The 23,242-nt window shown below is 38.0% G+C and overlaps 1 protein-coding gene across 3 annotated transcripts in view; it reads right to left on the bottom strand.

The window, feature by feature from the left end:
- Positions 1 to 22,320, bottom strand: part of SLC25A21 (solute carrier family 25 member 21) — a 516,568-nt gene extending 494,248 nt beyond the window's left edge. For all 3 annotated transcript variants that reach the window (XM_060004663.1, XM_060004662.1, XM_060004664.1), the window contains exon 1: positions 21,677 to 22,320. In XM_060004663.1, coding sequence (XP_059860646.1) covers positions 21,677 to 21,746 — 70 coding nt within the window. In that variant the 5' untranslated portion in view covers positions 21,747 to 22,320. The remainder of the gene's footprint in view (positions 1 to 21,676) is intronic.
- Between the last annotated feature and the right edge of the window lie 922 nt (positions 22,321 to 23,242).

Genomic DNA, 23,242 nt, shown 5'->3' with positions numbered 1-23,242 from the left:
ATATCTGCTCTTCTCAAAAGCAAAGGATACATCATTAAAGGGTCCACAGGCATTGACCCTTCTTTAAAACTTATAGTCTACTACCATTTAGCATGTCTGTATGCAAATGAATTCGTTGTACAGGTATTCATTAACTACTGACACTCAACAGAATATGTAGAAAACAATTCAAGTACGATAAAGATGAATCCTCCATTATTTTTCCATTGACATTATTCATCAATGTCAATATAATAGTCTTTTATTTTTAAGTGCTTTTACTTATGTTGTTTGCATTCCTAGATTCTTCTTGCCTTCATTTCGCCCAAAAACTTGTTTCTTAAAATAGTTTGCACAGGGACTTCCCTGGTGGTCCAGTGGTTAAGAATCTGCCTGCCAATGCAGGGGACATGGGTTCGAGCCCTGGTCAGAGAAGATCCCACATGCCGTGGAGCAACTAAGCCCGTGCGCCACAACTACTGAAGCCCTCATGCCTGGAGCCCGTGCTCCGCAGCAAGAGAAGCCACCGCAATGAGAAGCCCGCGCACCGCAACGAAGAGTAGCCCCCACTCACTGCAACTAGAGAAAGCCCGTGCACAGCAACAAAGACCCAATGCAGCCATAAATAAATAAGTAAATAAATAAATAAATAAGTGTATAAAATAGTTTGCACATATTCCACTTGCTCTCTCTCGAGTGATTATCAACCATTTAGGGAATTAACAGCCACTCTGTTATAGTGACAACAGAACCAGATGTAATATCCGCCACCCCCACAAAAAGGCATTTATTCCCCATGTGATTTTTAAAAAGCTACTGAAGAAACATGATCTCAATGACAGAAAACTGAGACAAGTATAAAAACAATAGAAGAGATAAAGAAAAAGAAAAAGAAACAAACAATAGTTCTCCTAGAAGTTTTAACTCATGAACTACCTCAAGTAAATTATGTACTTTGGCATTCAAAGGAGTCATATTCAAAATTCATATAAGACCTCTAAATCTTATTTAACTGTATGTAAAATAATTTCCAAAATAAATAATTCTTAATGACTGTTTAAAATTTGAGGGGAAATGTAAAGGTTTTCACTGCAGACCATGTTTTTTAAATTATAATTTCCACAGCAATGTGATTTCCAGGATAACATGCTAGCTGCTGATGAAAATGACAATATGCTTTTACCTAAACAGCTCCGCCTTAAACATATTTTTCACACACATTAATTTATTGCCTTTCAACAATATCTCTTATCTTTTATCTATTTCACTCTACTCAATAGCCTATACATTTCTAATAGCTCCCTCTGCTAATTTCTCTTCATCGAAATGTTAAATATTGTTTATGAGTTCCTTTAAAACCTTCCCAAAATACTAGCTACATATTATAGGTATATTGATTTTCATAAGTATTCAATATACTTTTGATTTTGAAAAAGGAAAAACTATTTTAAATGTTTATATAATATTCTACAAAACAGTCTTCAACTGAATTCTTTTTGGTAAACTATTGTTGCAGTCTTTTACCAATGTTCCTTGGTTCAGTATAAATGATATGGTAAATTTGCATTCAAATTCATGGAACTTTTCAAATCTGTTTCCCATTTAGCTGACCAGCCAAAAACAGTATTTTCATTTGTAAACAGCTGTTTCATAATCAGCTCTTTTGTACTATATGGAATTCCATAAAAGATAGAAAATTTTATTTAAAATACAGGAACTGCATTAATCCATTGCAAATCATTGATTAGTTTTTGTATACTACCACACAGTTTAACTTATAAGGAAAGATTTTAAGGAAAATTTAATCTTGTGTCCAAATATAACATTACTTTAAACATGAGGTCATCTAAACATCTGTCTCCAATATATCACTGGGGATTTAAATCAAAAGTCTGCTAAACATGTACAATCATTTTGAAAATAAATAACAGGACAAATTTTGTCTTGATTATGATTATCATGCATTTTAAAAGGAAACATTTATTCTAATAAGAAAAGTCTGAACTAATTTAAACTTTATTGACATTAAGTTAAAATAGTTTCTTACAAGAGTAAGAGGTGTATTTCATTTATTTGCTGTTTAACAATACTTATATTTTAACTTTTCAACATTATACACTATTCCTTTATCTCTTCATGTATTTTTAATTGCAAAATATTCAAGGAAAACTTTCAAGACAAAATGTTTCCACTCAGTAACTGAAAAACTAACAATATTCTTCTGAGCTTTTCTTCCTTTAGGGCAACTATGAATCCTCCACAAGGACTAAAATAGCTCTATCCATTTAATTGACTCATGCTTTATGCCTTAAAATAAAATGAACATGGCTAATTACAAAAGACAGTTAAGGCAATAATTTCCCTTCAAGACTTTATAATTAGCAAAAAATTGATGTATTTTAAAGAAAGTTTAATTAAAACAAACTCTATACCTTACTGCAGAATTTGTTTCTAGTAAGAGTATTTTAATTCAGCAACAGGATTACTTCAAAAACCAGCTAAATACTTGAGATGAATTAGCATTAAAAATAAACCAAAATGCTTCATTTTCTAAACAGTTTCTGCCAAAACTAAAATGAACATTAGGAGTCGAAAAGCTGGAGAAGGCAAATTAAAGCATCACTGAATAATACATCCTTAGAAAAACACTGTAGCATTCCCTAATGCAGCAGAAATCACCAGAAAATTCAGGCACAAGGGTTATAAGGGATATTAATGTCCAGGCTGATCTTGCATCTAATAAGCTGTGACAAAATCTAACTGTAGAAGGTGGTAGTTATGGATTTTAGAACTCCCACAATTCTTTTCTTCTTCCTGCCTACATCTCAGAAGAACTGATAGCTTTGGCCATGGTAATTTCAGGTCATGTATTCTGCCTTGATAGCTACAGGCTAAGAAATTTAAAATGCATTTGTGACACTGTGTATGGAACTCCTTAAAAGCAAGAAGTGTGTCTTACTCATCTTGGATGCCCACTGCCTAGAGCTGCACAAAACACATACCTACAGCTTGATAATGCTTGGTCAATGCATGAATTAGTTAATGAAAGGAACATCTAAAAAACCAAGAATTTGTACCCTGGTTCAATTGAAACAGCCTACTAATAAACTGCCTTAGTTTAAAATGAGGATAATTCTTAACCTGCACCCTATATAAATGAGGATATAAAATATAAAATGAGGATAATTCTTAACCTGCACCCTCACTGAAGTATTGAGAAAACTGAACGAGAACATACATTAAAAAGTATCCCAGAAACTAACAGTAGTAAACAAGTGTAATTATTATGATGATTCTCAACAATATATGTAGGTTAAAACTGTATACACAGAGAAACAGATACTGAATGTGAGACAAAGTATCTATTAAAAGACATTCTTTTGAAGAAGGTTAAAATTAAGATAATTTGTTTACCAAAATAACGTGATATGTCAAAATAAAGAGAAATTCACTTTGGAAGTACAGTTTAAAAACTGGGGGCTAAGAAATCCCTTGGGAAAATTTGTCCTGTATCATTTTGTTTAACTTTATAAGATGTTGAAAACTTATTAATGTCTTTTGAATTACCGGGAAAAAACTCAGGCTTCTTATATAGTTAATACAAATGAGTTTATCCTGGATATTAGCCTTCCCATTCCAAAAGGTTTGATACTATAATAGATGCCTAAAGATGTTGATTCAGCATAAGCAATGATAAAAGTATGATTCTTCTATTGCCAGTGGTTTTCTCCAAAATTTAAACAAACACAGATATGACCTAAGTGGGAATTTATACTGATCTTTGTGTTAAAATAGCACAGATTTATCTTTATGATCATTGCTGTCAGTTAATTCCATTTTTTAAAAAACACTGAAACATAAAAATAATTTTGCTTTACTATAGTTTCCATTTGTATAACCTTCTCACATTCAAACTTTGGGTTCCAACATATAAGTTTCCATTTCTTTCTTTGTAGATTTGCTCTACTATGATGTTGATAGTAAGTGGCTCCTTGAAAAATCATTTGATTTGGCTTTTCCCTATTCAGTTACTCAAAATATGCAAAGTACTATGTGTCCCTTTTATTTTCTAGATCATACTGATTTTTATTTTTCAAAATATCCACATAAGCAAGATTTTCATATATATTCGTCTGAGTGCTTTAATATGACACAGTCCCCACCTTCAGGGACAGTATTTCTCAATTTTGGCTGCACATTGGAATCAGCTGAAGCAAGTTTTAAACTGCTAAGTCCTGGACCCAACCCCCAAAGATGCTAATTTAGTCGATCTTGGGTGTGGCCCTGGCATCAGAGATTTTAAAGTTACGCAGGTGACTCTAATGTGCACTCAAGGCTGAGAATCACTGCTTTGGAAGTTTATAGTCTTGTAGGGGAGATTACTAATAACAGCAACCAACACCAAATTATGGGGTGCTTCCTTGTGCCAAGTAGCAGGCGAAGCCTTTATGTGCATTATCTCATTTAACTCACAAAAACCTTATGGGGAAAGATTCTGTTAATAATTCCTACTTTATGAATAAGGACATGAAGATTAAAAAGATTAAGAAGCTCTCCCAAGGTTCTACCACTGCTAATTGGCTGAGAGAGGACTCAAAGACAGCTCTCTCCACCTCCAAGTCCAGAGAGGGAACTATCCTCATGGTAGAAACCACACCATAAACCAGATCTTTTAAAGGGGCAAGTGAGAGTGCTAGTGAATAGAAATAACTGAAGAATTACCTGCAGGGATATAAAAACACTAAACTTAACAAGATATTGAAAATATCCATTTTTCTCCTTAGCCTGATTGTCAGAATAAATTGCAAACTTTCTCAAAATTGTAGTATTTGAGGCAAAAACAAACAAACAAAAACACTCCCAGGCAGTGTCCTGATCTAGCTGCATATCTCTCAGTTGTCATGGACACAGGAAGGAACAATGAAATCATTATTTGACCATTATTTTTCAGTTGCTAGTCAGCATATGATTCCGTCTGTAAACTGCATCTCTGCATTCCCTACAGATCAGGGGAGCTGTCCCTCCTGGTAGTGACAGAATAACCACAAACAAAACAATCCTTCTCAGGGGAAAGCCATCTTTATCTGTCAGTATCAGTCAGTTGAGAAACAGAGCTGAAGGCAGCTGAAAAAACAGTTTGACTATTTTAAGTTTACAGGTGGCCTTATAATGGAAAGTTTTACACACTGAAATTCCTTTTTCAAGTTGAAAAAGTTTGGATAAAAAGGGACAAAATTTGGCAGTATTTTTATGCAATTCTTCTAACCAGCTTGCGAAAGCAAAATATCAAATTTTAGTGAAGCTTGGTGAACTAAGCACCGGCCTTTTGGCAAATGGACTCAGTTAACTGTTACCACCCTTTCTATGCTGCACATTCCTCATAGTTAAAATCAGATCAGCCACATGTACCTGTTATCACAGGGCCTGGTATATATAAGAAATATTTTCTGAATGAATTCATGAACATTGGGGAGAACTAATTCAAAAAATATTTTTGAAAAGCAGACTGTATACACAGTAAATAATGATAATGTCAGTATGTAAATAATAGAACAACTGCTTAAAGCCCAGCTAAAAAGTATTTTGATGTGCATGTTCATTTGCGTGTGTGTGTGTGTGTGTGTGTGTGTGTGTGTGTGTGTTGTTTTTTGGAAGAAACCCAGTTGAAAAGAGAAGGCATTTGACTGATAATTTCATAACCATTAGTATCAAGGATCAGATACTTGGGGTTCCATGAAAGGCACCTTCTATGCTTTCTCCAACATTTGGGGTGACAATGCAGATGGGGTGGGTTTATTTTATAGGTGGTTCAAAACCTTTTTCCTGCTTGGCCTACCGTAAGTTAAATGTTTTCGGGGTGAAAGGCGCAGTTTGGAGACTATCCCATGGAACAAAGTACAATTAATTAAATTTATCAATTTAGCTACTAGAATAAAATTTTCCTAGAATAAAATCAGGGTTTTAAAAAGTCAGATTAAGCCACTATTGATGAGAGTCAAAAAACATGGGGGGCCTTTGGTGGGAAGCCCTGGACAGGCCCTGAATGAGAGCACTGAACCTTGGAGTTGAGTGACTGGAAAAAGATACAGAAACTAATGAGAAGAGGACAAACAATTACAAACTTGGGTAATAATTTTGCCTGGGGAAAAGACTAACAGAACCTAGTTAACCTATAAATCAGTAGCTGTTGATCAGGTGGTCTCTTTATCTCTGGGTGGGATATAGAAATAACTACATTAAAGACAAGGTCTTTATTACTTGTCTTGATTAATGATGCTTGATAAAATTTACTCCAAATGTTACTATACAATTTTAAGATACTAAAAGTTATTACGAATGATAAATATAATAGAATAACTACAAAAATTTAAATGCCCTTCTCCTCTAAAAAAGTAAGCCTTGGGATAAGGGCATACTCCAAGTTATTTGACAGGGTGACCACTGGGCTGTGAATTGAGAATCACTCCTCTAGGCTCACTGTGGAATACTGGAAAGAAGATTTCCAGAAGCAACCTAATGACTCCATTTGGGGAATAAAAAGACCACTTCATCTGATGAAAAATAGGATTATATTAATGATATCCAGGTTTGAGAACAAAACAAGACTCTACCACCCCAAATCAGTCAAGTTAAGCAAAAATAAGATTAGGTTTCAAAAAGGTAAACAGAAAAATAGAGTTTACATTATAAATTGTAGAACAGAATTACAGTTACCTTATATTCATATAATGTGTCACTCATCTATGAAGATTTTCTAAAATGCTTGGAATATGCCTAAATACTTCTATGTGTTCCCTCTCCATCAATAACAACTACACTTACTAGGCACATTTACAAGCACTTTATACATATCAACCCATCTGACCTTTCCAACAGCCCTATGAAGCAGATTGCAATGTCTCCATATTTTATGGAGGAAGCACAGACATGTTAAACTGCCTGCCCATGGTAACACATCTAGCGAGTATCCGAGTTGGGATCTAATGCCAGGTGGTAAAGCATCAGAATCCCCACAGGACACCACCTCCTGGTACTACCTCTACTCTCTTTGTAAGGTAAAGTTCACTATTAAAACATGGATGCCTCTTGACAGGATGTCCTATTTTCTTCTTTGTTGATCTCAGTTGTACCCGTTTCATTGCTTAGCTCCCAAGGTGTACTCAAAAGTTTGCCATCTGTGTAACTATCTTTGGAAAACAATGTAATTCCAAAACAAAGATCCAATAACAAAAGTGAGGTAGATCAATGTTTTCATATATATAAATATATTTCATATACAGACACACATACACACACACACACACACACACACACACACACACACACATGAATGTGTTAAATAACTCTGGGATACCAGAGTAGAAACTTAATAGACCAGAAGAGAAAATAAAGATTAGGTTGCTCTGACCCCACTAAAGAAGTCCCCTGTCATGTAACTACATGCATCTCTCTGTGTCTGCAATGATGGTGGGGGTGACTTGGCAGTTCTTGAGGGAACATGGGACAAGCAGAAAGAATGACTGGAAGAAAACACAACTAACACACAGGGCTTTGAGTTTGAGAAAATAAACCAACATCCAAATAGTAAACAAGTCAACAATCAGTCTACCCTTGTTATAATCATTCCTGAGAAACCAGGTATTGGGAAGAAACAGGTCTACACCCACGCACAGTCAAGATCCAGACACACATCCATTCGCAGAATCAATCGGACTTACGGTATTTAGGATTAAAATCCCTCCAAGATTGACTCCTACTTAGAACAATCAGGGCAGGAAAAATAAGCTTCTTTAGATTTTCTTTTTCTTCCCTTGCAGCTGTTAGGAATAAAATGGAATAGTGCAACTTAAGCAGTACGTGGTTCCTGGGGTAATGTCTCACTTTGGTGGCAGGAGAGCAGCAATGATTCTCCTCAGCATCAATGACATGTACTGGGCCTGGCGGGAACTGGACCAACTCCTTCAGGTCATTTAGGAGGCAATATATGCTCTAGTGTCTCCATGAAAGGTTTAGAATATTTCAAATTAATTAACATTCAAAATTGGAAATCAAAATGAATGTGACATTCATTCAGTCAGTCATCTATTCATTCAACAAATGTTTATTGAGTACCTATCCTGTACCAAATTTTGTTTTAGGCCCTAGGGATATAGCAGGATACCAAACAGTCCAAGATTCTTATCCTCAGGGAGCTTTTTGTCTACTGAGAGAAATAAGAACATGTTTTAGTATCTGTCATTGTTCTACATCAAGCTTATTTAACGATTAGTATTATGAATTCTTACATTTAAATAAACATGTCAATGTTACAGATCAATAAAATATAAAAACTAGGATTTTTCTTTTAATTTAATATATGGCTATTTTTCCAGCTATACAATGTTAATAAAGTATATATTGAAAGTATGACTTCCCTCATGTTCATTCAAATGCAAGAATACATAAGTTCATATAGACTGCACAAATCATAACAAAAATGCAGACATTTTCCAATGCAGAAATAATTAATTTCCTAACAACCTATACATACTAATGACCACCACAACCCTCATTTTCTCCAACCTTGATGCTTCCTATATTACAGTTCTTTGGTTTGTACTTCCCCTTTGGTCCTCCTCTGCTGTCTGACTATTCAAAATCCATCCATCCATCCGTTTATTCATTGCACAAATATGTCCAGAAACAACTGGATTGAGAACCTCTAGAACCCATTTGCCCTTGTCCCTTAAGACCAGAGTATCTCAGAGGTTCAAAGAGACCTGAGATCTTCTGGTTTTTTTGAGACTCTCAATTTCCTCTATTAAAAAGTAAAGAAATGCCAACTATCAGAGTTATTAACATGTAGCTTATTTTAAATGCCTAAATTTCACATAGTAATGCTTTTAAAACACACAGTTGCAATGACAAAAGCTATGACTTTATGTCTAGCTTTATTTGAAAGAAGTGCCAGAAGTTTAAATTTACAAGGTCATCTGTGAATGCGAAGCCGCATTCAAAGGGCCCTCCTTATCCTGCTGGCACCCTTTCCCTCTTGGCTGCTGGCACATTTCCGTCTCATTGCTAAGGAGATGCCACCAGGCTATCTCCACATATAAATGTCTCACCATTGCTTACAGCCCTTGAACCCTCCAGGGAAGCTAACCTCAGAAGGGCACAGGATCCTATACTTGGTCTTAAGAGTCCTAAATGTCCTGGAAGTTCAGGGCTCCTATTAGTGATATTTCACACTTAATACAGGTTAAGAAAACGATTTTTGCGGCTCACCTACAAATTTCATAAAATTGTTCTAGAAGGAAATGCACCCTGATTGCAAAAACTTAACCTAAAACTACAAATTTTTGGAACAGGAGCTACACATTTAAGGTATTACATGAAACTCTATATTTTCTCAAACATGATAACTGCATTCCTCTTTTTTCTTATATATCTGTCTTATATGTTCTTCTATACATGGTAACTGTCTTTTTTTTAAATTTTAACTTGCCCACAAAAAAAACTTGTCATCCATTTATAACTTATGTAAATAATGGAAAGTAACAGACTTCTTTTTTGAGTTTACAATATAAAATATTTCTGTGTATAGCTGCACATAAGCAGCAACTGTGCATCTTACATTGATTAGATGACAAATATCCCATTATAGAAAGCAAATCATACTGTTTAGCATAGGACCATTTTTATTTAGACACCTTTGATCAAAAAATAAAAGTCTTATTTTCAGTGCTGTTCTGAGAAACTATCACTCCTACAAGGAACATTCCCTCACCACTGGCAAAACAAGGTGCTACAAAAAAAGTCAAAGTACTTGGCTTCTAAACTAAAAGGTCTTTTCTTTACCTCTGCCACACTGAGGGCTGGTTAGGCAGGGGCACAAAAGCAAAATAGGTCTCAGCAGAACTATATTGCTTTGCTGCAAATGCAATTTAAATAAAAATAGACTTACTGAGTGGCTACTACATTCTAAGCACTGTGCTGGGCCTAGAGATACAAAATAAATAAGACTTGTTCTCCACCTAAAAGGGGCTCACTCTTCGCAAGATTTAAAAAACAAGAGATAGGGTCTTCCCTGGTGGTGCAGTGGTTGAGAGTCCGCCTGCTGATGCAGGGCACGCAGGTTCGTGCCCCGGTCCGGGAAGATCCCACATGCCGCGGAGCAGATCCTCAGGTGACTGAGCCATGGCCGCTGAGCCTGCGCGTCCGGAGCCTGTGCTCCGCAACGGGAGAGGCCACAACAGTGAGAGGCCCGCGTACCGCAAAAATAAAATAAAATTAAATTAAATTAAAAAATAAAAAACGATAGATCCAGTATAAACATGTTTAGTGCAATGAAAACTGCTCAGTCAAAAATAAAATCGCTAGAATCTTTGGTACTTCTAATATTCATCTTCTTTATTTTTTTCCTAAAATTTCATAACTGTATACATTTCTCATTAAAAAATAATTTGTTTAATTTAGTAATCATTTTAGAAATAGCTTAAAAGACATGGGAAAGTTATACTGCCATCTCGTGGTTAAAGGTTCATTTACAGCAAAAAGGACTTACTGGTATTTCCCAATAACTCCACAACACACTGTACAAAATTAATCTAAAGAAAGATAATTTCCTGTTTGGAAGTTATGTTTAAGAAAAATATAGTGGCTTCCCTGGTGGCGCAGTAGTTAAGAATCCGCCTGCCAATGCAGGGGACACGGGTTAAAGCCCTGGTCTGGAAAGAGCCCACATGCCGCGGAGCAGCTAAACCCACGTGTCATAACTACTGAGCCTGTGCTCTAGAGTCTGCGAGCCACAAGTACTGAGCCTGCGTGCCTAGAGCCTGTGCTTCGCAACAAGAGAAGCCACCGCAATGAGAAGCCCGTGCACCGCAACAAAGAGTAGCCCCCGCTCACCACAGGTAGAGAAAGTCCGCACACGGCAATGAAGAACCAGTGCAGCCAAAAATAAATAAATAAAAGTTTTAAATTTTAAAAAAAAAACTATATTCTTCATACATCTCTCTCACTTTCTCATGTTAAATGCCACTAGATTAAAACAAGAAACGGCGTTTTGAGTGGCAGCCTCAGATAGATAAATAAAAAGAACTATGCATTTGGCACTCTAGATCCTGTTCACAGAAGCTTATCATTTACTTTTAGTGTAACACACACTCTAACCCTGAGAATTTAAAGAAACAAAATTATGGAATCTAGGAGCTCTGTTTTCACAAGGTAATCTCCAAGACCTACAAGCAACTAATATGCCATTTATGTTAAGCTTATCAACAACTGTTATTTGATCGAGGACCCTAAATTCAAAAGCACCACATTATGGCAATAGATGGAAGCACTACTTTCTTCCACCCCTCTTATATATAGCAACCTACTTTTCCATATATAGCTAAGAACTATAATTAAATGGAAAAATTAATTCTGAAAGTACAGTTCTCTACATTTTTCAAGTGTGTAATCCTCTATAATCTATGTAAGGCACCTGTTCCAAATGTTTTACAATGGTGGAATCTAATTAAAAGTCTAGACACTTCTACATCTAACTCTGTCATCAGAAAGCTTTTCCTTTTTTTTTTTTTTTGAGCAAATCACCAAAATTATAGGAAGACAGCACCATCTATAGGTCTGCCCAAGTACAGAATGAAGTTCTTAGATGTTACTGCCCACTGTGATACAGTAGCTAACCAAATGTACTACCCTAGAAGAAAGTTCCAGAATAAGCCTGTTCATTCTGAAATCTCTCCAAAGCATTTTACTCTATCTCTACAACCATTCTCCAAAATAATGATTGTAATAATAACAACAACAGCCACAGGAACAAGAACTAAAACCAAAGTTTCACATAATTGCATTATTCTGATTTGGGTAGACTTGATGATTCATAAATATAGGTCACTTTTCAAGAAATATTAGGACATTGGCATGTCTTCTCTCTCTCTCACATACACACACAATGTAAAACTTTTTGGTCACAATTCTATTTTAGGTGTCATTCAATCCTATTGAAACATATATTTCATTATTCTTTCTCCAAAGTTATATCTTCTCCCTACAATAGTCCATTCTAGTTTTTACAGACATTCAACTAAATTCACCCTTGCGTCTAACCTAAAGCTACCAGACTCATACAAATTAAAAGGCTCAAGACAAATCAATTTTTTATGCAACTTAAATGTCCTCCTTTGTCACAGATTAGCTTGTCCAGTCGGCTGAGTCATTCCAGTGCCTTACCTAATTGTATAAGGGTTCGATGAACAATCACCTGAGGACTGAGGCTCAGCTTGTTCATAATCAATTGCCTGTAGGGGCTGGCAGAAAAGATGTAGCCCTGTAGATGCTGACAGAGCCCCCTGCTGGGTAATATGGAGAATTTCATACCAGTGCTGTGGCTGGCACTTAAAGATCTGGCAAAAACAAGAAATGGCCAGTTGCATCAAGGGTAGACCCTGTTTGTTCATCAGTACTCAAGTTCCCAGAGCAGCTACAATATTTAACCCAGCTAGAAAAAAAAAGAGGTCTTACAAGGGCGGTACTCTGTATGGGGGCTGCTAACCTGATACATCATTCTGCATACAAGGCAAGGTGGGGTAGTGGGTAAGAGTAAAGCTTTGAAAGCAAAGAGAACAGAGTTTGAGCCCATGCTCTGTCACTGGCCTCAAGCAAGTTACTCAATTTCTCTAAGCTTCCCTTTCTTCATCCTCAAGAAATTACAAATTAATATTGATGATATAAGCAAAGTGAGGTGCTTTACACATAGTAGTCATTCAATAAGTGTTAGCACTTAAGATTTATCTTATCATTTCCTGTTGTCTTATTGTAATTATTGACTAAATAATTAGGTAGGATCCACCCAACCCAAACAAACACCCAGAGAAGTTCATTTGCAACTTCTTAAGATAACAAAAAGAATGAATGAGAAAAACTGAACTCAAAATAAGGATGAGCACAGCTATGTAACAAAGAGAAATTGGTATCTGACGATCTAACATCAGTTTCAAAATTTACCTCCGAAATATTTTTTAAAATCATTAGAATCCACATGACTCTTGATTCTCACATAATTTTTACTGTATAATTTAGAAATTCAAGTCTTCGGGGCAAAGAAAAGTTGGAAATATCGATCGGGAAGTTACCTGCACGTGGATAATACTGAAGCCAGAGAGCACAGAGATAGCAGAGTGGGGATGGGTAGAGAACTTGGAACCCTGCAGAACATCAATTTTTAAGGAAAGGGAAAGAAGAAGAACCAGCAAAGAAGACAGTAAAAGAGTGATCATACATGGAGAAGGGGGTGAAAATCAACAGCAGAGACAACTTTAAATAGAAAAATTGGTTACAGATGTGAAATTCCACCAAGATTAGGTAAAATTAGGAATGCAAACCAGTAGTTAACAGTTTCAGCAAAAAGGTAAAGGCAGATATGCCAATTAGAGTAGGTTGAAAACTGAGTGAGGAACTTTTCACAAAGGTTGACAATGAAAGGAAGAGAAACACAGGACCATAGCTTGAGATACGGACTGTGAATTTGAGAAACACAATATGAAGAGAAAAATAAAATGAAGTGCCTGTTGTGGATTGAATTGTATTCCCCACAAAATATATGTACAAGTCCTAACCCCTGGTACCTGAGAATGTGACCTTATTTGGAAATAGGGTCTTTGCAAACATAATCAATTTAAGATGAGGTCATACCAGACTGGAGTGGGCCCTAATCCAATGAGCAGTGTTCTTATAAGAAGAGGGAAATTTGGATACAGACACAGAGGCAAATAGGGAGAGAAAGTCATGTGATAACAGCCAAAGAACACAAGGATTGTGGGCAACTGCCAGAGCTAGGTGAGAAGCATACAACAGATTTGGAAGGAACCAGCCCTGCCCACACTTTGATTTCAGACTTCTAACTTCCAGAACTGTGAGACAATGAATTCCTGTTGTTTTATGCCACCCAGTTTGTGGTATATTGTTCAGACAGCCCTAACAAACTAATAAACAGGGACTGTCAATAACATTCAAAAGATACAGACCTACTAGAATATTTACAAGGTGACAGAACTACCATATGACCCAGCAATCCCACTCCTGGGCATATACCCAGAGAAATCCATCATTCAAAAAGACACACGCACTGCAATGTTCATTGTAGCACTATTTAAAACAGCCAGGACATGGAAGCAATCTAAATGTCCATCAACAGAGGAATGGATAAAGAAGATGTGATACATATATGCAATGGAATATTACTCAGCCATAAAAAGGAACAAAACTGGGTCATTTGTAGAGACGTGGATGGACCTAGAGACTGTAATACAGAGTGAAGTAAGTCAGAAAGAGAAAAACAAATTATCGTATATTAATGCATATATGTGGAATCTAGAAAAATAGTATAGATGATCTTATAGGCAAAGCAGAAATAGAGACACAGACGTAGAGAACAAACATATGGATACCAAGGGGGAAAGGTGGGGGTGGGATGAATTGGGAGACTGGGATTGATATATATACACTATTGATACTATATATAAAATAGATCACTAATGAGAACTTACTGTATAGCACAGGGAACTCTACTCAATGCTCTGTGGTGACTAACTGGGAAGGAAATCCAAAAAAGAGGGGATATATGTATATGTATAGCTGATTCACTTTGCTGTACAGTAGAAATTAATACAATATTGTAAAGGAACTATACTCGAATAAAATATTTTTAAAAAAATAATATTTACAAGGTGTATAAACCATGATCACATCAAAGTATGGAAATAATTGACACAAACATAATAATTTAAAAGGAAAAGAAAACTGGTAAGAAAAATAGTTAAAGTCTGGAACAATTATAAAGAATCCTGTAGAAGTCCCTTAACCTGGTTTCATTCATTGTCATTTTAAGATACCACATATGTAAATCATAAAGATGTTTGAAAATGATTGGTGCATCTCTTTTCAGTTTGGGGTCCTGGAACGAAAGATGATATATAAATCTTAAAAGTGATCATGGGCCTCTCACTCAGAAGGTGGCAGAGATTACAGACTTGAATGTTTTCATGTCATTTCTTAAATGATTACAATAAAATAAAACACTGTTGAAGGAAAATATTGTTGCACGTATCGGTTGTCTGATGACTAGAACCCCAGAGTACTTTTCTTTCTTCAGAGTAGGACCCTAAGAATAATATTCTGTGGGTTGGGCTTCTGATATTTATTCATTAGTACAGTCAACAAACATTTCTGAGCACCTATTGTACTATACCTAAAACACCAGATTCTCAATGGTCTGAGATGTTGTAGTCAAGACAGTGGTGGGGCAGAGGGCCAGAGAGTAGGGAAGTGAGGAAGGGCTGGTTTAACAAGGTGTTCCTAAAATGTGTAAAAGTTGTTTTATGTTCTTATATCAGTTGAATCATGTGCCCACATACTATACTTACACTTTTAAAACATGTTTCAGTGAAGGACAGTAAAATAAATCCTTTGACATGTACTTATTTAATTCATAGTTTATTTGTTCTTAAATTCATATTTTTGAGAACTAGATTTTCTTTGAGAGAGACAAGACTATATTTCAATTAAAACACATCCTTTAAAGGTATTTCATAATTAATTTGATCAATAGAGTTGCTTCCTCCTATGGGGTTGAAATAAGGGGAATTTTTCCTCCCCAATTACCCAGATGATGGGTTCCAGCCTCCCTTTGATGTGTCATAAAGGCTCACCTGTTTCACTACAACCTGCTATTTATTATCAAACAAATGCAGTTTGCCAAATCCTGAATTTCCAAAGGTGCTATTTATCTAAATCACGTGCGTGTCCCCTTTGCACGCATTCTGAAAAAGAATTTTCCTTGGGCCTCCCTGGTGGCGCAGTGGTTGAGAGTCCCCCTGCCGATGCAGGGGACATGGGTTCGTGCCCCCGTCCGGGAAGATCCCACATGCCGTGGGGCGGCCGGGCCCGTGAGCCACGGCCGCTGGGCCTGCGCGTCCGGAGCCTGTGCTCCGCAGCGGGAGAGGCCACAACAGTGAGAGGCCCGTGTACCGGAAAAAAAAAAAAAAATTATCCTATACCTTTTTAGTGACCTTTTTAGGTTGAAAGCCTTGGACTCTCTCCCATCAATATAATGTACATTTTACACGTGCTCTCAATAGTTAATCTCCCAGCAGCCTATCCATTAATCCCAGGTTTTCCTCCTCCAGAAAGTCACTTCACTTTCTCATTTGATCCCTTGAAGATGATTAATGAGATAAACTATACAAAGTAATTGAACTGCGTTTAGTGCAAAACTGGAAAACTTATTTTCAGGATACTTTGACTAAACAATTTGACTAAGACATCTCCAGCCAGATGGACAAAATAAAAACAGTGATTGAAGATGTGGTAGGGTGTTTGCCTACAAGATACGGGGGATTAGGATGGGGCTGGAGAGGAAGAAACAACGGCCTGGAAATTTTGGGAAATAAATCAGTGTCCTGCCAGCGTGGTGATCATGTATAAGACAGATGGAAAGGAAATTCCCTAAGAAGAATTCTGAGTGGAACTTGCAGACGTCAAGGAATATGAGTGCAAGATTTTGGGAGGCAGGAGGAGGAGGGTCCTAGTGATGCCACTGTGGAGAAAATTTAGCGTGGACAGGGCCTAGGTGTGCCTTCGGGAGGGAGCCTGACAGGCCTGGGCAAAAGCAGGGTCTCTCAGGGGGTCAAGGGGACTTCGTCAGAGACCCAGGGAGATTTCTGAAATTGAGTGCCAGAGCCCTATGAGAACTTGGGGAGAATACCCATTTGCGCAAGCCTAAGAGGCTCCTACACGACATGGGAAATAAGAACCCCATGAGCTTTGGAAACACATGGAAGAGCCCAAATTGGTCATTAGGGAGAATGGGAGGGTCTGAGGTGGAGCCATGCTCCTGGCTAAAGGAAGAGATGTGCATAAAAGGGAAACCTCTGAGAGCCAGAGCCAGAGCCCCACTGAGAGCAGACAACAGAATGATGTGGGACCTGGGGGATGCTAAGGCCCAGGGACCTTGGGAGCTCTAGCAAGCTTGGGGGAATTCTGTCAGTGTTGCTGTCAGGTTTGCTGCCAATCCATTTAGTGTCTTTTCAAGAAGTAGAAAAAGGTTTCCCTTCTCCCCAAGGTGGACTCATCTCTGCTCTAGAATACATAGATTATGAATCAGTGCATGGACTAGATTTCAGCTCCCACTTGCTCAAGTGGCCAGAGCCCTTTTTCAGTCCACAATCTGCCCAAATGTACATAGAGGTGCTAAATGGATTGAGAATTTCCTTTTCACTAAATGCAAACCTTGTGCCCACACATGGAATTATTTGGAGAGAGCAAGATACTATTATGCAAAAAGACGGTAAGGATTGTATTTGTAGATAAAAGTTGTTTTAAGGGATGTAAACTAATAAAAGATAGAGAGATGGTAAAGGATAGTAGACTTGATCTCTCCAACTTCTAAAATATCTGCCAATGGGAATAATATTTTCCTAGTCCCTCTTGTAGCCTGTTCCTATAGAAATGATTGCATGCTTGTGCAACCACAGGCAAGTTCATTAGACCCTCTGGGTATCAGTTTCTTCATCCTGGAGGTGTGGTGAGGATTTAAAATGTTGATACATGTAAAGCTTAGAACTGGGTATGGAACTTAGTACTTACTCCATAAATGTTAGTTATTTTTATTACTTGTATCATTCAGTGTTAATGAGAATGTTAAAGCTGGTGTGTCTGTAGAGGCGATCTGGGAGCATTTATGCAGAAAATGGTTTTCAAGTCAGGCCTTGAAAAGGGGCATGGTTTCAAAAGGTAGAGAAAATTAGGGGAAGACAGTCTAGGCATTGGGAATAAAGGTGGAAAGGCACAGGCAACATTCGAGTGTAGTGAGCAGATCTATTGAGCAGCAACCGAATGAAATGTATGGCAGAGGACAGGAAAATAAGTCTGAAAGCTAAATTGAGGGCATGCAATTAAGGAGTACAGAATTCATTCTTCTCTCTCTGGTCAGCAATGAAAGCCAAGAAAGATTTAACTTGCAACCTTCTGCAATCTGGCTCCCACTCTATGGAATCTCTTTTCTCAAAGGTCTTCTAATTCAGTGCTTCTAAAACTTGAAAGTACAAACCAGTGACTTGGGGACCTTCCTAAAATGCAGGTTCTGATATGGAAGGTCTGGAGTAAGCTTAGCCTGAGATCCTATATTCTTAACAAGCTTCCAGGCGCTACCATGCCCCTCCCTGCTGCTCATCCATGGACCAACTTTGAGTACTAATCCAATGGCCTCTTCTCCATCTCATCCTTACCCCCTCTGCAGTATTAGGCCTTGTTGATCTTCCTGATGCTCTCATCATTGGCTTCTACTTACTCACCTGAATTTTATGCTATTACTTGAAGCTAAGAATGCAGACTAGGAGCCTGCTCTATAAAACTCCAGTACATATTGTCTTCTCTTGAGCACAGCTTTCATCATATAAAACAAAGCTGCCACTGATAACAATATCTATATATAATAGCTATAGCTACAAACTCAAGGTCAGTCTTTAGATGTGTATTGTCCAAGCAACTATCAGTGCATCATTTGGTCTCTTAAATGCAAATATTACAAACCACCTTTTAACAAAAGACACATGTATATCACTATAAAAGACACCAACTGCCCATCTTCTTTGGAAAATAATCTCCCCCGAGATCCTCACCCCTCCCTGTGGGCACTGGCTACAACTGATTGGTGCAGAGGTGGGCCCCTGACCAATACTGGGTTATTTTGAGTCCTTCCTCAGCATTTTACACTGGGACTGAAAAAAAAGCAAGTTAGTCTCTTGTTTTCTTTACAGAAGTCAAGAGCATGTAAGCTCAGGAGCTATTAGGGACAACATTCTGACACATGAACTGAAGAGCAGAAAACAGCAGTCATCTGTGAGAAAGAAAACTGATGAAGATACCAGGAAGGAACAGGGAAATGTCTCCAAAGCTTGGCACCCTGACATCCTTGCTCATCTCCACAGAGACCATGTAGGCAAGGCTTGACCACAGTCTGACCTGAGTCTTAGCAGAATGCCCTGTGATTTCTTCTAACATAAGGGAAGATAAACAGCCTAGTGAGGAGCTGTTGGGAGGCTGTTTCTCCCGTTATCCTGTGGAAGACTGACACAAGGCCATTTCTCATCCATCTCCCTAGTTTCAATTCAGCACAAGACTTTCCACCTCATTCCCACTTAGGGTAAAGCTGCAGACTTCATCGTAAGTCTATAAAACTCCTCAACAACAGAATGACCCATCACTCTTACCATCTGTCATCTGGCTTCTTCAGTTCTGTGTTGTCTACAGAACAAGGGGCACAGGGAACCGACACCACAATGACTTGCTTTTGCTGTCTGTGTAAGTAATTAACTGTCTGAATCCATTTGGTCATGTTTACTCCTCACTGGGCAAATCTATAGAAGTATGACAAGCCATCCTAATGGCTATAGAAGTATTACTTGGGACCCAGTTATTAGCCACCACCTTGCTGCCTTGGAAATGCTTAACCATTTGGCCAAGGGAAGAAGTAAGAAATGGCAAGAGTTCACTTCCTGAGATCCCCTCAGTGCTCCGGCTCCTGATTATAGTCAGTTCTCAGGAATGCATTTCAGACTTTGAATTCCATGAGATATCCTAGTATTTCTCCAGTAAACCTCTCCAGCTTCTTTTTTTTTTTTTACCGTTAAGAAAGCTAGAATGTATTTTTTACTACTTTTTATTGGAGTATAGTTGCTTTACAATGTTGTGTTAGCTTCTGCTGTACAGTCATAGAAAGTATTTCTAACCTTTACCATCAAAAGGTCATATAATACATACACACACTGGTGTTGCATTTGATGACAATATCAGTAATCAGAACTTCAGTGTTAGCAATTCAAGTGTATTTTGTTTTTATTAAAATTCTGCCTGTCGTATATTAATTTATTTTTGGCCCTTGACGTAGTATATGTAACATGATTAGCCTGTCTTATAAAAGCCCAATAAATATAAAGTTCTATGAAAATGTTATTGGCCAAGTGGGGAAAAAAATGACTCTTTTTCACTATGATGAAAGTATAAATTACTCTCATCATTTATCAATTGTAACTTCATAGTACTAAATATGTAAGTCAACTATGCTATGTTTAATTTATCTTATAAATGTACTGATTTTCATTCATATTAGTTACAATTGTAAGAACATGATGGAAAAACACATTATATTTATGCCAAGTATGTATCATCCAACAAAACAGTGTAAGTAGGATTAGAGTTTGATCTAATTTTAACATCTCTTGAGTTTAGCTGTGCCTAATACCCAGAATGATCATCCAAGCCAATATACAGATACTGATGAATCACTAGTCATAGGTTAGGATGTTCATCAATTAGCTTCATTTCCCTACTGGACCAGCTGAGTTTTATTTGATCAGGGTCATGGACTCTGAATCAAGCCAAGTCAGGGACAGCTGGCAGAGTCTTGGACATTGTGGAAATTTGACCAAAATGGTGTATAAATTGGTGCAAATTCATCATCACTACTGGGAAACAACTAAAAAAGTAGAAAGTGGGGTCACTGACATCATAACAACGAATAGACATAGCACAATTACATATAAGAAATGAATGCCTTGATTGCCGTATTAATGAGATGTCATCTTTAGGAAAGTTTAGAGATTGTTAAGTGATATATCTGGCTGCTTGTGGTACTCCTAGATGCAAGGAGTTTGTGACATGATGATAACTAGTCATAATTTGTCCAAATTTGTTTGAGAATAAAATTTACTAGTCAAAGTTAAACATTAGACATCTAGTCATCTTAATATGATTTACTAGTGTTACCATAATAATTTATTAAGAGAATACATTTACAAAAATGTTTTATGGTGATGAGTGAATTATAGTAATTAGTTTATATATTCATAATAAAAAATGCATCACAGTATGTAAGATTAAATTTTCAATCAACTCATAATTTATATTTTAAAATATCTTTCAAATACGTTCACATAACATAATCCCGTGGGTAACTTTCTCTAGCCACTTAGTCATTATTTCCATGATTAGTTATAACAGATTTCTTCCTAAAGGTTTTTTCCCCCACAGCATAACTCTCCATAAATTAATGTGAACCTATCATATCAAAGGTGTTTACATGTGTTAATATATTCATTTAATTTTAATATGCTTACTAAGGCACGAATAGCTGCAAGCAAGCTAGCATTGCATGCAATAAGAAAACCTGTGGAGTCCTGAGGTAACATACTTTAACGAGGGAGGTAGGAATTACATAAGATCTGAGTTAGCCGGGGAAAGAAGAGGCTACTACTGATAGCACAACTAAGTCAACTAAGTCTGACGCCAACTGGATCATTTAAAATAAAATAGCCAGCCAGGCAAAAAGGCCTCCTCCAAGTCGCAGGCCTTGGGGCTGCCTGCCTTGCCTTACAGGCTAGGAACACAGAAGGTGGGGAACCCGAGAGCGGCCAGCGCGGGCGCCGCGGCGACTTGACCTGGGACACGGGACACCCGACACCCGACACCCGCCGCCCGCCGCCCGCTCCCGGCCTCCTTTGCTCGCGCGCTCCGCGGGCTCGGGCTCGGCAGGCTCTGCCCCGGGAGCGCGGAAGGCAGAGGAAAAAGGCAAAACTTCGGTGGGGAGACTTGTCTGAGAAACGTTTTCGGAACACGCGAAGGGAAAAACGACTAGCCCCCGGCGGGGCGGCCTTACCAGCGGAACCACCGGCCAGGATCTGCTGAGAAGCCTCGTTCACGAAGCCGACAGCGGGCTTGGCCGACATCTTCGCAAGCCAGACGACCACTGCTTGGGCTGAGATGCGTGGGCGAGCTCGCCAGCCTGAATGCCGGCCTGCAGAGCCTCTCCTGAGCGAGAGTGCTGGGGCTGGGTTAGTCCTTGGGCCGAGTGGCTCCCTGTGGGGCGGCAATCCGGCGACTGCTCGGAGGCGGCGGGCGGTTTGGGCCACAGACTCAACGCGTGATCTCCGGCGGGTCGGGACCTGCTTGTTGCGCTGCTTCAGGTGCTCCTTCTCGACCCCGCTTTGCTCCCTGGGCTCCGGGAGGGACCCTGAAGGAGAAAAGACCCGCGGATGGAATTGGGTTGGTCGACCGCCGCAGGTCGGTTTGGTCTCCTAGATTGGCGCCCACGGGTTTCCCTATCAGGAGCCTTCTGCAGAGTTTGTCCAGCTGGCTGCTCTGCCTCTGATAACGCAAGTAAAAAAGTGATCCTGGCCTAGAACTCCAGCGGCAGGGTCCAGGCGACCCTTGCCCTCTGGAAAGCCGGAGCACAGTGCAGTTCTAAAGAAGGGACAGGTGAATAAATTCCTTGGAGTTAGCTGTCCCGAAATTGTGGGCTATAGCAACTAAGTCAAAATAAATCCAATTTACAGGTATCTTACAATTGAGCTACTGTATATAGTACTTTTCTAAGAAATGGTTTTGGCTTAAGGCAATATATCTCATACCTCATCAACTTGAGTTTTATTTACTGAAAGACCAAAAAAAGGAAGGCCTTATTACAAATAAGTCTCTTCTATCTATTCCCCACGTCCGTGGGCATCAGCGTAATGTGTGCGTTTGTAAGAAAAGTAAATTCATGTTCCAGCCCTGACCTACTGAATCATAATCTCTGGATATAGGGCTCAGAAACCTGTGTTTTAATAAGTTCTCCAGTGGTTGTTATGAATGTTAAAGTTTGCAAACCACTGACCCAAATAATCAAGGAACATTAAGTAACTACTAATATATTCTCTGTAAAACGTTTACTTATTCATACTAGCCCTTTAGGATAGTTAGCAAAACAAAAATACTAGTTTATACTATTTTTAAACCACAAGTTGCAAAAACTCTGTAGGAGGGACACAAGGTTCTCAAATTTTAGAAAAATACCTGCCACACCCCTAACAGGCAGGAAATGATAGGAGTAAAAGGGAGAATGAGATGCTTTGGAACCCTTATTGTCATATTTCTTAAACACAGTATTTAATACTAAACATATTCAGTGTGAACCATATAAAATTGCCATTTTTGAAGGCAATTATATCAGCAATATGTAATAAGGTTCAACTTAATATATATGATTTCCAATTAAATGTACAAAATACAATAATTGGTTTTATACTTTGTTTTAATTTCTTAGGCTGAGCTATTAAAAGCTGGTAATGATAATCTGACTGGCAAAATTATTTAAAGTGAGGAATTGGAGAGACTTGCTATTTATGTGATCAGGTACGCAAAAACAAATTTTCTCATATTTGATTAAAATTACTAAGTTTGAAAT

The sequence above is a fragment of the Delphinus delphis genome, chromosome 2 (genome assembly GCF_949987515.2).
Source record: "Delphinus delphis chromosome 2, mDelDel1.2, whole genome shotgun sequence".
Taxonomy (NCBI): Eukaryota; Metazoa; Chordata; class Mammalia; order Artiodactyla; family Delphinidae; genus Delphinus; species Delphinus delphis.
This window is presented reverse-complemented; position numbering and strand designations above follow the sequence as displayed.